This window comes from Populus euphratica, unplaced genomic scaffold (genome assembly GCF_000495115.2).
Source record: "Populus euphratica unplaced genomic scaffold, PopEup_1.0 scaffold738.1, whole genome shotgun sequence".
NCBI classification, from domain to species: Eukaryota; Viridiplantae; Streptophyta; class Magnoliopsida; order Malpighiales; family Salicaceae; genus Populus; species Populus euphratica.
This window is the reverse complement of record NW_011500606.1, coordinates 8,375-25,385: the sequence shown is the minus strand read 5'-3', so window position 1 is coordinate 25,385 and position 17,011 is coordinate 8,375. Positions and strand designations below refer to the sequence as shown.

Below are 17,011 nucleotides of genomic sequence, written 5' to 3'. Positions count from 1 at the left end.
TTCATTTATGTGATAGGTCTGCATTAAAAATAGACATTTACCATAAATTATAGGTATCTTATATTATTAGATACATTATTATAAAACATATTTTAGTTAAGGAGTTATTGATACTTCAAGTGCAAAATGATGATATAAAGCCTTGATAAAAAATACACTTTTAAGTACTAATCATCATGTCATTTAGCAAAGTTTATTATGTCAAGGTGAGAAGGTTTTATTAATGGTATTATGATAAGTATAACATAAACTCAATATAGACTTCAATTATTATATCCTAAACAACTTACTATTAACATGTCTTATTATTTTTATCTTATTAATTTTTAATACCTTGCTTGTTAAATGGTTAATCTAAATTTGTGTTGTATAACACTTGGTACAACAAATACTTAACACTTTCATAACCAATCGTATGGTATAATTTACACATGTGTCATGAAAAGAACTTGATTTGTTATTAATATAAGTTAATTAACATCATGATTTTCTGACAATATTTAAAAGTTTGGTGTTATTTAAATAAGATAATTAATATAATCATGTTAATAATTTATAATAAGTTATTGATGACAAATCATCCGATTGGAACCTCTTTTATCCGTAGTTTCTAGTTAAGTAATAAAAAGAGTTTATATTATACTTATTTAAAATATAATTAGTAGATCCTCTAACCTGACAACTGTTTTTATCATTATTTAATCTTCATATTAATCTTATATCTCAAAGTTCTTTTTAACTCATTATTATTATTTATAATTTATATAGTTAACCTTCCTGTGATTCAATCCTGGTCTTGCTGAGTTTTTTATTACTTTGACATTCTTGCACTTAGAAAAAAACATCAATTTTTTGGTCTTGTCAAGTAATGCATATGAGTACCATGTTTTGGCCACTTCTTTTAGTTTTTTACTAGATTATTTGCCTATGCTATGCTATAGGTTAAATCAGTTTTTTTTTTTCACATAAGAAAAATATCTTAGCATTATTAATGTTTTTTTCTAGTGAAAAAAATTTAAATCGCATGAAAGTTGATTTGATGTAACCCAGTCAACTTGATAGGTCAAAATAAAATATGGATAACTAGTAAATAATATAATTTAACTCAAAATAAATATTTAAGCTGACTTTATTTTTATAAATATTGAGACAACAATATATTAAATCAATTTGGGTTAACTTGTTAATTAGTATGCAAGATCATGAAACCACGATAACTCTATATAAAATAAATCAAAATAAATTATGAAACTCAATTTTTAATAAACCCAACTTAGGTAATAAGACTGGGATAACCTAGTACAAATTAAATTGAAATAAATTAGGGAGTTGAACGTCTTATTCTTATGAGTGGCCTATGTGAATATAAGCCAGGAGCAAGGATTCTAGAAAGTGGAGCCGGCTTAGGATCCAAAGACTTTCAAATCCAGTTCCAATCTGGATATAAAAGTGAAAAAATGATATCTCTTTTAATCCGGTCCACGATTCCCAATAAACCTAATATTAAAGGATGAAATTGAAAAAATAATTAAAAAAAGATACAAAAATAATTTAAGATAGCTTGGATTAATCTATCAAAACCATAACTTGAGTCATGAGATAAAGATATTCTCATAGAAAGCAAACTGTAACCTAATTATCAATCAATTTTTAACATCGAAGGATGAAATTTAGAAAAAAAATCAATTAAAAAATTGAGATAATTTTATAAAAAATAAATCAAAAAAATTATGATCATTAATAAATTTAATATGGAAGGATGAATTTAAAATTTTAAAAAATATAAATTAAAAAATTCAAATAAATAGTATTTCAGGAGAGAATTACATAACCCTCTCCTCTTCTATAATTTTTTTTTGTTAATTAATATTTATATTCCAAAATAAACATTTAAAAATTAAAACTATTGAAAATGTGATAATAAAAGAGCAACTGACATCTCGTTCGAAGCGAGAACACCATGCAGAAAAAATCATCCCGAGTTCTACATCCACCGTTAGATACAAACTGTGGCCTACACTTCGTTAATGTCACTGTCGTCTCACCCGGACACTCCCAAAAAAAAATCCGACACAACAAACAAATCTAGCCTCCATTCACCAATTCAAATAAATAAGATCCTACTATATGCTCCCTCGCCTCTCTCCTTTCCTCCGCAACTCTCCAATGGCACGTGCCGTTTCACGCGCCACCACCCCTCTCTCACTGCCTGCTCTCTTACCGGCCACAACGCTCTCCTCTCTCCACTCTCCTTTGAGTTTTTCATTCGCTCCTAAACCCAGCAATTTTAACTTCCTTTTGTTAACTAATACTGGACTCTTTAATAAAAAGTTCGAAACTTTTTCTCAAGAAAATTATAGGTGCACGGTTTGGGCCTCCCATAGAGGTTACCGGAAAGTCAGACGGCGGCCGGCGGCGGCGAGGAGGAGTAAAGAGAAGGATTTGGAGCTCAGTGTTAGCATTTGCATTGAAGAAGGCCTCCCTAATGACCCCGAAATATTGGTAAAGCAAACATCTTTCTCGTCTGTAGAGATAAATTTATGTGTTTTGATACTTGATAGGTGATCTTGACAAATGGGTTTTGTGTTTTGTTGTGAATGGTTGGTGTTACACAGAGTATAGCAGAATTGCTTAGACTAAATGTGCCAACGGCATTGAAGTTAGCATTTGATAGTTTAAAGAGTTCAACTTTTAAAACAAGGGATGAAACTATAACTGATATTGGTGGGTTTGACAGCATTGAGTTGTCTGTGATGCTTTGCAATGATGAGTTTATTAGAAAACTTAATAAGGAATGGAGGGATGAGGATCATGCAACTGATGTTCTTTCAATGTCACAACACGTGCCTGGCCTTGACCTACCAATTGTAAGTGAGAAATGCATAGTTTTAGTTATTTACAGGATTCTTTTGGAGTGTCAACATGGGTTGGTCACTCTTTGTTTTTTATTCTTTGCAGCTTATGTTGGGTGATATAGTGATTTCTGTTGAGACTGCTGCACGACAAGCCGAGGAAAGAGGACATACTCTTATTGATGAAACTCGTGTTCTCCTGGTTGGTGCAAATTTTACTTCAGTCTTCAATTACATGTTTTAGCATCTCTTTTTGGTTGTTATGATTTTTACACATAATTTGGATGTCTGTGCTTACTGTATTAGGGTAGTTGGTTAACTTGGTTAACTTCGTAATTTGTAGTTTGACTCCCTTGGTTACTTTACCACACTTGCAGGTTCATGGGTTGTTGCATCTTTTAGGGTTTGATCATGAACTTAGTGAAGAGGCTGAAGCTGAAATGGATAAGGAGGAGAGAGTTCTTTTGGAGAGTCTTGGCTGGAAAGGGAAAGGATTAATTCAGAGTGCATACGATGCAGAAACTACTATGAATCATCATATGGAAAGTTCAGATGGTAATTTCACTGTATTAATTAGAAAAAAAATTGCTTTCTGGTTTTGAGAGGATCCTACTTCTTGGATTTATTACATTTTTATTTATTTTGGAGCTAAAATGTGCTTTACATGCAAAGATATGAATACATGATCATGCAATGACATCATCTTACACTACTTTGTTAAAAGACAGGAAGAAAGAAGGCAGTCTTAGATTCTATAAACCAAAATTCAGCTATATCTTCTGCGATATGGATGGTGAGGTGATCCATACTTTTTGATGGGATATCCACATGTTTTGAACATTGGATTCTAACGTTTCCTTTGTCTCCCCACTTTCCTGATTGCTAGGAACGTTGCTGAACAGCAAAAGCCAAATCTCCTTGACCAATGCAAAGGCCTTGAAAGAGGCTTTGTCAAGGGGTGTGAAAGTGGTGATCGCGACTGGAAAAGTAAGAAACTGTGCAATTCTACCCTTTCATCTCTAGTTCATTAACTACCAGCCAGCACATTATTTATAGGCACATGCTTGACTTCTAGCTATGTTTTCCCATTCGTATGACCCTCGGATTTTAGTTTTCATTTTCTTTAATGGGTGCTGGATGTTACTGTTTGTTTTTAGTTTATCTATCCACTAAGCTGGGCTCCTCTTTATTATTTATTGTTCTTTCTTTGTTCTATTTGTTTCTTATCAGTTGCTTATCTTGCTGCTAGTTATTGATCTGAAATCTTGAATAGGCACGTCCTGCTGTGATAGATATTTTGAAGGCAGTAGATTTAGCTGGTAAAAATGGCGTTATCTCAGAGTTCTCCCCTGGAGTTTTCTTACAGGTTTTCCTCTATCTCTTCAAGGGTGTTTGGGATTGTGGTGCATGGTGCTTTTTAAAATTGCTTTTCACTTGAAAAATGCATCAAAATGATTTTTTTTCAGATTTGTTTTTTCATTTTTGACATCTACTCATTAAAACCATCAGAAAACACTAAAAACATCATCAATTTGATGCTTTTTTCAAGCTAGAAGCACTTTTGAAAAGCACCTAAAAGCAGAAGCTATGCCAAACACCCCCGATTCATCTAATCACCCTTTTGTGGTCATGCATTTTCTATTATGGATGTCATCAATTTAACAATTTTCAAGTTGTACATCATGAACAGAAAATAGTGTTCTCTTCTCGAAGACATTCTCAAATTGCTGGTCATATGCATGTATGAATATTCATTTTGTGCTTATGCTTGTACATGCAAGTTTTTCTTAAACTCAGCATGTTTGGAGCATCTTTATCTGTTGTGCAAAATTGACCTAGGGGTCCTATCTAGCTTCATGAAGATAATAAGAATGATAAGATTTAGCAGGTTTCTTTATTCTTCACTCCTTAAAGAAAAGAGCTTAGTTCTTCAGGCTTGAGGCTATTTCGTCTCTTTCTTCTTGAAACCAATCCTAAATTTGATGCAAGCCCAGGGGAGTTTAGGTATTCCCACTAGCAAGAGTTCAGGAGAGGCTTGCAATAGATTTAATGAACATTGGATTTCTAATGAACAAACTGGATCAGTAACAGTTAGAAGGTTTTTTTTTTAACAATCCGTACTTCATACACAGGATTTGTGTGAATTTAAGGCCTCTTACTCACAGGATTTCTTCTAGACATTTATTTGGCTTGAGTTGTTATCTTAGTATCATGAAATTGATGCATTGCAAACCTATAGAACCTTAGCGAGAAAAAAGGATTTGTCTTCTTAGGTATTGTTATACATGCTTTCCCCCCTATTATTTCTCTTTCCAGTTTTACATTTGCTTCTGCTATGCTTTAAGTTTTCCTTGGATATGCTTCCATCTTCCCCTATGAATATTGTTTTTTAAATAAAAGTAAGTCAATTTTCCCACTTTTCTGAATGCTGCAAAGCTTAGAGTTTCGTGCTAATATACTTTTGCTTCCATGGTATGCTGTCATGTTCAACCCCTAGATGACTCCTTTGTTGTCACTTATTGGTGGTCTCTGTTTATTTCAGGGGTTGATTGTTTATGGTAGACAGGGTCGGGAAATTTATAGAAGCAATTTGGATCTGAGTGTCTGCAGAGAGGTAATATTTCATACAGAAATGTCGTTTGGTAGCAATTGGATTTGAACTATGCATGAATTTTATCAGAACAGTGAAGAAGAGAAGGGGCCTTACACACACACACACAGACAAATATCTGCTAGATGATTGAACTTTTTTGTCTCCTGGTCACCTGGATCTGATATATTTTTCTGTTTCATTGTAGCTAGCAGCCACCTGTCACTGCTAAGTTGTCTAGGGCAGTTATTTTCTCTTTAGTTTTTCATAATGCCATCTGAGATTAGCTGCACACTGTTTATTTGTCCTAGTTTTGTACAGTTGAGTTTTGCCTGCCTGCTCTGTCCTGGATTGGATATTCCTGGCTCTCTGGTCTTTGGATGCTGTTGCAGCTGTAGAATTCCCTCAATTTTATTGGGGCTGCCCAACCTTTTCATCTAGGGAAGTCTTTAGTATCAAATTACATGTGTTTTCCATGCAACAGGCTTTCCCTTCTACTCCAGTTTGATTGACCATTTTTCAGACCATATTTCGATAATCTCACTCATCTTCATGTTAAAAGCAGCACTAAATTTTCCTCCCCTCTTCTAAAAAGTCCATACAGTCCATGTTCTTGATATAACTTGGTATAATGTTCGTAGAGCTTCCACAATATGATTGTCTTGCATTTCATATTGTTAATAAAGGAATCCACTCTTTTTTTGTAAAAAATAACATAGTAATCCACTCTTATTGGTGGCAGATTTTAACCAGTATGATATTCTTTTTTATGTACTGAAAAGAAAGAACCGAAGCTAAATGGCTTTACGTGGCATGCGGATCTCTTGGTTGTATTAAAGGATCATTGTTGGTCACTAAGTACTTGTTCTTGGTTTTAAAATTGTAGGCATGTCTCTACTCTTGGGAGCACAGGGTTCCTCTTATTGCATTCAGCAATGATCGTTGCTTGACCTTATTTGAGCACCCTCTAGTTGATTTACTGCATACTGTATATCATGAGCCAAAGGTGAATATTTTTCACTCTAGTAACAATTCTCTGGTACTGGCAGAGCACTTATTCCATATAGACACGATTTATGAGAAAATGTTTACAGGCTGAAATCATGCCTTCAGTTGAGCATCTCTTGTCTGCTGCGGACATACAGGTAAGCACAGATATGGTCTCATTTTTCTTTTTGGAGTATCAAAAGAAAAGTGGTGTAGATGTTTTGAACCTAAAAAGGTTGACATGTTTTTAAGGTGTGTGTTTAGCAGATGGTTTTAGCCATGATATCTTTTATTCAAATCAACTGAGTGGCAACTTTTCAGTTTTTTATAATGTCAATCTTTTATTTTTGTTATACCTCAGAAAATCATGGACATAGTTTGTCACTTATGATTGCATTCTTAAACAAACGGAAATTATTGATTCTGTCTTGTTTTCTTTATGATTTATTTGTTAAAAAACTGGGAGTTATGGATCCCACACTCTTCTTAAATGTATTTGTGTACCTTTATGCTTGCAGCTGTATATTTAAGCCCTAGAAAACTAGATCCTCTCTACCTTTGGTTTTGTTTATTTTTATAATGGTTCACATCTTTTCAATTTACAGAAGATGATCTTTTTAGACACTGCTGAGGGAGTGGCTATGAACCTGCGGCCGTATTGGTCAGAAGCAACTGGAGGCCGTGCCAATGTTGTGCAAGCTGTTCCAGATATGCTTGAAATTGTCCCCCCTGGAACCTCAAAAGGGAGTGGTGTAAAACTGCTGCTTGATCATTTGGGTGTCACTGCAAAGGAGGTATGGAAAGATATAATCTGTTCTGTATTCCTATTGTTTTTCATCTTGCCTTCTTTTCTTTTCAGAATAAATAAAATCTCTATAAGACTTGCAGTAGCTAGTGTTGGAGTCTCTCTTTTATTTACTTACTGTCATAGTTTCATATTCTTTCATTAGGAGAAAATGGTGAATGGCCAAACCTGTGACCACCTTATAGTTCTGAGTTTTGGTCTGACATGCCTGTTCTTTATACCATATTCTGGATTGTTTCTAATTTGTAAAATTTTAGATAATGGCTATTGGTGATGGTGAAAATGACATCGAGATGCTTGAGTTGGCTTCTCTAGGCATTGCTCTTAGCAATGGATCAGAGAAGACAAAAGCTGTGGCTAATGTTATTGGTGCCAGCAATGATGAAGATGGTGTGGCCTCTGCTATTTACCAGTATGCATTCTGAGGTATAAGGTCTAGTTTGAAAAATTCGAACAAAGGTCACATGGCGAAAGATACATGGTGCTGGATGCAATCTGGCCATTTTGACAGTATTTATTTCTCGTTATAGATGAAAGATGGGCTTCATAAATGAAAATAGAAACTTGTCAACTTCTTTCCCTATTGAATGAGTTAACAGTAGGTAATCATTCAGTGCTAGCTCCTCTGAAGCAAGGTCTTCGAGACGGTGGTGCAAATAAAGCGACCTTCTTTTCTCATAGTGATTGATCTCAATGATTTGAACTTCATGGATTTTTTTAGGTAGCTTTGTATCCAGAAATAGTTTCACTCTTTTTTTTTTTTGGGACGAGGAGTGTGACTTCAGGCATGCCCACACCCAGAGCCTCAATGTTTATGCGATATTCTTTTCCATATGAGATTTTATGTACCTGCTACTTCATGTATCTGTTTGGATAATTCAGAAATGGACCAATGATACTGAACTTTTTGCATTCTTTGGCCGTGAATTGATTGGATCCTTCATTTCCATTATTTCATAGTAACAACTCAATCTTATTGGTGCTGAAGATCTCCGAACGTCGCTTCCATTGATGCAAGTCATTACTTTAAAATGAATGCTTGTTTCAACCCCAGGCACGTGTAGAGTAATTCTGTCATTCTAATAAACCACATTACTTTTGCATTTTAATTAAGTGTGAGAAAATCATTTTTTTCCCCTTTTATAGCGGGGTCTCAAGCAATTCTCACCTAAAAAGCTGAAAATTAGATTTAATAGAAACTTAATTTAAAGGTAATTTTATGTTTAAAAACAAAAATATTATAAAAAAGATTTGGATATAAAAATAATCTTATATATAAAATCCTTAAATATATAAATATTGCTATTAAATTAAGAATATGTTTGGTATTGTGATAACTAGTATGATTATGGTTTAAATTTTTTTTATAAAAAGTATTTTTAGATGAGGTTGGTTTGGAAAAATAGGTGTTTGGTTAAAATTATGATTGAAATTGAGGTTGAACAAAAAGTAATTTAATGTGTTTGGTTAAGAATGTTTTTCAAATTAAGGTTATAAAATAACTAAAAAAACATATTAATATCGATGATTTTTAATTTAAATATTGTACATTTAATTATTGCTATTACATCATGAAATAAATATACAAAAAAAATATATTTTACTATAATTTACTTGTTAATTATTACTTAACTATAAAAAGAAGAACAATTAAATTCATACATTTGTTTCATTCTACTTTATCATTTAATAAATTGGTCTTTTTTGCTCGCATCAAACGCACATAATGTGAGTCTGTTAAAATGTAAACACTTTAAATTTTTAGACACAATTTATAGCTTTTTTATTAATACATATGTTCCTTGAACTACAAAAATTGTTTTGGTATGTAGAAGCCTACATTGAATTTATAGAAAGTGAATTTTGATAGTGTTGCTTATATATACTTTTTATTGTTTGCATACATCATCTTTTTACATATATTGAAGGTTCAATTCTTTGATAAAAGAATACAAATATGAGGGAAGAAATCTTCTATTTTGTTTCTTGCTAAAATATATCTTCTTCTTAGTGAGCAAGTGTCTTTTGTAGACAAGGACTTATAGTGTAAAGCAACCTTGCTTGCTCATTTTTATTTCAGGAGAGGGTTCCTGGTTTACTTTGATTTTGAATATTTAAATGTTGATATAAATTTCACAATGCATATTGTTATATGTCTTTTCAACAATAAAAAATACAAGTAAAAATACAGAACGCTTGATGAGAAGTATGAAAAAATTGCTTCACCAAAAACTAAGGTTAAACCTTATTTATTAGTGGGTCCTATGAACCAAACCACAACTTTATTTTATAACCAAACACCATATTATTGAGGTTGAACAAAAACGTAATAGCTACTGCAAAGATAAATGATGTCTAAGTAATTTTTGATAAGTTAGTTTATAATTTTTGTTCCTGCAAAAAAATGTTGTTTTGTCACAACCAAATAAGAAAAAACTCATGTTTATTTTTCAACTTTTTGTCTAAATTTGTAGCTAAAAAAATAATAATATAATCTCTTCTAATTAACTAACTCCAATGGCCCCTTTTAGATCACAAGCTAATAAGCTTAAATTAGTTATTAATTAACATAAGTTCAATAATGAAATAAACCATTAAATAATGTCTAACAAGTTAGAACAAACCTAAATTAAAAATATTTATTTAACATTAAATAGATAAAAAAATAGAATAATAAATAGATAAAAAAATAGAATAATAAAAACAAATTCTTCATCCTAAAATTCTTTTATATAGCCAAAATCTTCAATTTTCGCACATTCTTGGTAGATTTTAGTCCTAACTTCAATCACATCATTCTCTCTCGTCTATATGAATTACTAGGCCTAATATATATGGTTGGAAAGCTTGAGATGTCTAGCTTCCAGCCAAATTGAATAGTAGAAAAATTCTACCTGTAGCTCCATATATGTCCCAAATAGTAAATGTAGGTCTAGTTTGGTAGATTTGACAAGATTTGTTTAATACCTTCGACCCTTTGAAATAATATGTTTCCAAACTCTATTTGACCTGAAACTTTACCATAATATAGTTTCATGTGTCTAGTATCTCTTTATAAAATATCAACTTGACCTAATATATGGTTTGAGAGATATGCTTGATATTGCAAAACTACTCAGCAAAACTTTTAAGGTTAAATTTAGACATGACTTGGTTCATACCATCCTCCCCTTTTTTTAAAAAAATTGACCTCAAATCTGGATCATGAAATTTTTTTTTAAAGTTAACAAATTAATACCACTTGGAGAATAACATCATTATCAAAACTAAGAAGAGCCTTGTTAGCAAAAAAGGTTTGCTTGATATACAAGTTCTTATTTTCAGCCATCTTCCTCTTTTTCAATTTCAGTTGCTCCTCGTATATTTTATTAGGTTTCAAAGATGCAAGAGTTATAGGTTTTCCATTCATCTCAAATGAATATCTATTTCCCACTCCATTATTTATAGCTCTCCTATCATACTGTTATGGTCTACCAAGAAACAAATGACTAACTTGCATTGACACAACATTACATAACACTTCATCATAATATTTACCAAGATAAAAAAACAACTAAAACCTGTTTATTCACTTTCACTTTATCACTATCATTCAACCATTGCACTTTATAAGGTATGAGATGTTTGGTTGTGTGCAAGTTCAACTTTTACACAGTACTTGCTGCATTAATGCAATTGCCACTATCTTTTATGAAGTTACATTTCTTATTCTGAACATGACATCTCGTGTGGAATATGTTCTCTATTTGACCTTCAGAAACATTTATATTGACAAGTAGTTCAATGCTCTCTTCACCACAAGTATCTTTTCATTAACTAGATACTCAATATAAATATCATTAACATCTTCCAATGGTGACATCTTCTTCTCTTTATCCTCCCCATCAATCTCAACTTCATTATTAGCTTTCATAACCATGAATTTTTTATTTGGAAATTAATGTTACGGTTATGACAAGTAAGAGTAACATTATTATCTTAAAAAACAACCGGGGTGTCTTTCTTCTCTCTAGGGCATCTAGCCATATCCTCTTCATTTGGTTGTGATGGATCACCCTTGGTGTTAGCCTTTCAATTAGGTTTCTAAGGTGTCAAAAGGCCTAATGGTTGGATTTGCTAAATGATAAACTTCCATTTATGCGGTTTCTCCACCTTCACGAACAAGTACACCATCTTTTCTAACTCTATATTATGGTCTTAGTACCTATAATTATCCCTATGACTAAAATTATCACCATATCTTTCCCCTCCAAATTGAAGATTCTGCTGCTGTCCAAAACATTTTCAAAATCAACATCATTCATGTTCGTATTATCAGCCGCAAACTTATCCATATCAGTGTTAAATCACATAAAAGCACTCTTAACATTAAATTCTCTTTGCTCAGGCCTATTTTGAACCCCCACCATGATTATCGTCATGTTCCTCTCAACCTATTCAACTTATCTCTAAATGCATTACCCATCCAATCCATCTATTGATTCATAGTTCCTATAACAAATGAACTCTAAATAACGTAAAATTTTATATGAGATACAACTAGAACCTTAAAACCTAGAATATAAAATCTGAGGAATTTCTAAACTTATTTGACTTGAAATTACCTTCCAGTACGAATCTGACTTGTCATGATAAATTTTAATCTCGACCTTGGTTACCATAACAAGTGATCTCTAAATGAGCTCAAATTTTATATGGTTGCAATTAGGACTCATAGCAAATTTTATATGGTTGCAATTAGGACTCAGCAATTAGGACTCATAAAACCAGTATATCAAATTCAAGAATTTTATTAATTGGTTTGGTTTAGATTATCCCTTGTTTGTGTATTGTTGCAGATTCAACAAAAGTGACTTTTGGATGTTCTTTTCCTTTTTTTTACTCTTTATACTAATGATATATTCTGAGACAACAACAAACTAAAATAAAATATTTTTTAAGGAATCTTAGATGTAAAATACTAAGCTCTAGACATGAAATTGAAAATCGAATCAAAGACAACTCAATCTAAAGAAGCCGAATATAATAATAAGAAAATAAATGATATAACTTGATTTTGAAGTCTAGATCTGATATCAACTGATTTAGACCTTTTGATTACATGGCCAAGCAACCCTTAACGAAGTAGATAATAGCTCGAAAAGCTAAAAAGTAGGTTTGACATAACCCTGACCTAGAGGTAGCCTTATACATAAAAACCAAAGGTATTAGAAAAAGACTTGGATCCCAAGATAATATTTTATCTAAGAACCCTAAGTATACGAATGATACTATAAAGACAGTGTATAATCTTTTTCCTTACAAAGAAATGTTGTTTTTCCATAAAAGAAACTCACATTTATTCTTCAACTTGCTGCCCAAATTTGCAGCTAAAAAACACATAATATAGTCTCCTCTAACTAGCCCTAGTGGATCCCTTTTGAGTTGCAAGTTAATGAGCCTAAACTAGTAATCAACTAATATAAACCCAATAATGAAATAAACCCCAAAACAATGTCTAATTGGTCAAAATAAACCCAAATTTAAAATATTCATTAAAAGATAAAAAAATAAAAAAAAGATAATAAAAATAAACTCTTCATGCTAAAATTCCTCTATGTGGCCCGAATCTTCACTTTTCGCACATATAACAAATATCAGTCCTGATTTTAAACACATCGTTCACTGTTGTCTGTATGAATTATTGAGCCTACTATATGTGGAAAGTTTGAGATATCTAGTTTCTAGCTGAAGCTGGATAGAAGCAAAACTATAGTTGTAGCTCTAAATATATCCCAAACAGTACATAGAGGTCTAGTTTAATAGATTTGACAAGATTCATCTAGTAGTTTCGATCCTTTGAAATAATATATTACCGAACTCTATTTGACTTGAAATATTTTCATAATATATTTCTCTATGTTTAGTATCTCTTTGTAAAATTTAAACTCAATTTGAAATATGGTTTGAGAGATATACCCGATCTTGCAAAACTAGTCAACATATATTTAAGGCCAAATTCATGTCTAATTCCTATGTTTGGAATCCTTTTGAGATTATTCAATTGAATTTTAAATGGAATTCAATTGCTAAAAAATAACCACATGCAAATTAGATGGGAGACCAATTTGCTACGATAACTCCTCTTGGAATTGATATCTAAAAAATATTTTTAAAAATACTCGTAACAATACAAATTCTAATTTTTATAAATCTTTAACTATCTTTTTCCTTTTGTTCTTCTAACCCTATGATTTGTTCTTGTCGTATAACTCATATAATAAGCTCATGCTAGTCCTTAGTAATTTGAGTTTATTGGTAATTTTGAGTTTATTATTATTATAGGAAATTGAGAACCCTAAAGTCCAAGAAAGCAATATTTGTTACACAGGGTGAATTATAAAACCTAAACATATGTGGGGAAAAACATTATAGATATGCAGTTATTTATTGTGGATTATAACAGTAAAATTATGGTTTTAACCTTAACAAAAAAATCAGATGAATTGGACTTAAGGGGTAAAATGATCTTTTCATAATGTTAAATTGTCATTCCTTATTTGTTTAGGAGTAGCACTGTCCCATCCTATTTTTTATGATAGTAAAATTACTATATTGCCCTTAAAAATCTAAAAAATATTGACCTGGGATATAGAGGTCTTATAGGAATTTCATTTTACTATAAATAATGTAATGAATCAATTGTCCTTACCATAAAAAGTTTTTAACCTTGACTTCAAACACTTGTAAATAATTTTAAAATGGTTTTTTTTTATTATTATCATTTAATCATTGGGGCATTTTGTCTTTGTCAAGATAAAATAAAAAATGGAAAAAAGCTGGTAACGTATGTGTTGTATCATTTGACTTGTTTCAGTGTTCTTTATCATTCTAGGTGGTGTGTGTATGGTTGATTAGTATTTAAAAGTGTATTTTATCAAAGTTTTATATCAGTATTTTGCACTTGAAGTATTAATAACTCGTTAACTAAAATATATTTTATAATAACAAGTCTGATACTATAATATATCTTTAATTTATGGTAAATGTTCATCTTAAATGTAGGCCTATCACATAAATCAAAGGATTGATTGATGAATTCAACTATTGAAATTAAAAAGACAAAGAGAGGGTGAAGCTTAGAAAAGAGATGTTGGTTTAGTCCAAACTAGAATACTGCTTAGTCATTGAGTCATCTGGAGTTGCAAAACTTGGATTTAGGTTTGCTCTATATGATGGAAAGCTAAGACATAGGCTTAAAATATTCATGATTATGCAAGACTCAATTCTACTATTTAGAAGTCTAAATCTTAGCAACAACAGAGAAGTCCAAATCTGTTATGTAGCCTAGATACTGTTTAGTGTTTAGCCTATATCTTAAGTTATAAAAGTCTAAATGACCTTAATTATTTTTTGTTGGAAAGCTGAGACAATTTCCTAGAATTTTTATGATTCAAATCTATTTAAATTCTAATGTTAGTAATGATGTTTTGTTTAGATAAGAAGATAAGGATTGTCACCAAGTTAAGATGTGGCCACACACTCAACATTTAGTCAACAAATCAATAGTTTCTAATTTTAGCCTATAAAAGGAGGCATTTGTCGTGCATTTAGGTATCTTGTTTTTCAGATCAAGATCATATTCTTGCTCTTTCTCTTTATATTTTTTTATAATGCTTAAGTTTTGCTTTCATTAATTCTTGTTTATACTTTTCATTTCTTTTCCTTTACTTAGTTAACTTATATCTTATATATGTTCTTATCTTGTTTATTTATATTTCTCTTTTTTCATTATATTTAGTTAAGTTTATTATGTCAAGGTGAAAAGGTTACACTAATAGTGTAAGAGTAACTATAGTGTAAACTCAACATTGACTTTAATGTTTGATAATAATATGTATTGTATTTGTTATCTTGTTCACTTTTAATACTTTGCTTGTTAAATGGTTAATCTAGAAAATTCGAGGCATTAGAATTGAAAAAGAGTGGTCAATTAAAATATATTCAAGACAATGTGTGTCAAATATATGAAATCAATAAATACTCAACCATTGACTGTCCAACTTTGCCTTCTTTTACGGAATGCATCCTTGAACAAGCCCATACTTTAAATAGTTTTCAAATGCCCAATTATAACCCATACTCATAAACATACAACCCTAGTTAGAGAAATCACTCAAATTTCAGTTGGAAGAGTGATAACAATAATGCACAAACTTCACAGTCACCATTTCAAGCACACCATAATTTTCAAAATTCTTATGGATATGTACCTCTTTATGCTCCATCTCCTATAAAAAATATTGAGGAAACATTGCATGCTTTCATTGAAAAGCAACTGATAATTAATACTCAACTTCTCAAAGCATGATAAATTTTAAATATACTCTTGTAAAATTGACATTTTCTCTCAGTTTTCAAGAGAAAGTTAAGTTTTCATTTGAACCACAACAAAATCCCAAGGTACAATATAATGCAAATGTAAGTAGTTCCGAAAGCCAACATATGGATCAAGTCAAATTAGTTATCCCTTTTTATAGTGGTAAGATTATTGAAAAACCCACACTTGAACGTTGTGAGAAAGATGATGAGTTAATCTCTGAGGGTAAGAAAAAGGGTTGAATCTGAACATTGCAAAGAAAAGTTTGATTCCCTGCCAAAACTTTAATTTTCTCGTACCATGACCGAACAAAGAAAAGTCAATCACAGCTCTGAACTCTTTGAGACTTTCAAGCAGGTAAGGATCAATATACCTTTGTTGAATGCTATTAAACATGTACCTTCCAATGCTAAATTTTTGAAAGATTTGTGCATTGTGAAGAGAAAACTGAATGTGAAAAAGAAAGTCTTTTTAGTTGAACAAGTAAGTGCCATTCTTCAGAGCAATAATGCTTTGAAATATAAGGACCCTAATTGTCCTATAATTTGTTGCTTTATTGAAGAACATAAAATTAAAAAAGCTTTACTTGATCTTGGAGCTAGTGTGAATTTACTTCTATATATTCAGTTTTTCAAAGTCTCAATTTAGGTGAGTTAAAACCAATTTCTGTAACTCTCTTACTTATTGATAGATCATAAAAGTGTTTAAAGGAATAGTTGAAGATGTGTTAGTACAAGTTGATAAATTCATTTATCCTGTGAATTTTATTGTCTTGGACACACAACTTGTTGAAGTAAGTAATTCATTTCCTGTTATTTTAGGACGTCCATTTCTTGCAACTTCTAATGCATTGATTAATTGTATGAATAGACTGATCAAGCTATTATTTGAAAATATGACATTGGAGATGAATATTTTCAACATTTGCAAGCAACCTGGACATGATAATGATTTACAAGAAGTAGATCTTATTGAAGAATTAGTTTATGATCAATTTGAATCTACCTTGAGTAAAGCAAAGTTTGACGAATATACAAATTTGTAAATCATTTATTCTCAAGAAGAAATCAAGGATAATAAAGGCACAAAAATGTTGATATAAATCTTTTATCAAAAGTGATAATAGATTTTACATCTAACATCTCACCAATTAATGATTACCTTCCTGACGAACCTTTACTCTCTATCCGTTCAATGCCTTGGTTTGCTAATTATAACAATTTTCTTTCTTTAGAAGATTTGCTAGCTTATTAGAATCCCCAAGATAAAAAAACGTTTTTGAACGATGTGAAGAACATTTATTGGGATGACCCTTACTTATTAAATATTGTCCTGATCAAATATTTCAAAGATTCATTCCCGACAATGAGGTAAGTAGTGTCATTAAACTTTGTCATTCTGAAGCATGTAGAAGTTAT

At 31.4% G+C, this 17,011-nt stretch overlaps 1 protein-coding gene across 1 annotated transcript; it reads left to right on the top strand.

The window, feature by feature from the left end:
* Nucleotides 1-2,000: 2,000 nt before the first annotated feature.
* LOC105115638 (haloacid dehalogenase-like hydrolase family protein) lies at nucleotides 2,001-8,155 on the top strand. The gene is made up of 12 exons (XM_011012582.1): nucleotides 2,001-2,502; nucleotides 2,616-2,867; nucleotides 2,959-3,054; nucleotides 3,230-3,407; nucleotides 3,577-3,645; nucleotides 3,739-3,839; nucleotides 4,126-4,218; nucleotides 5,395-5,466; nucleotides 6,329-6,448; nucleotides 6,537-6,587; nucleotides 7,035-7,223; nucleotides 7,492-8,155. Exons 1-12 carry the CDS (start codon nucleotides 2,128-2,130, stop codon nucleotides 7,657-7,659), a joined length of 1,764 nt encoding a protein of 587 aa, XP_011010884.1. The 5' UTR covers nucleotides 2,001-2,127; the 3' UTR covers nucleotides 7,660-8,155.
* Nucleotides 8,156-17,011: the final 8,856 nt, after the last annotated feature.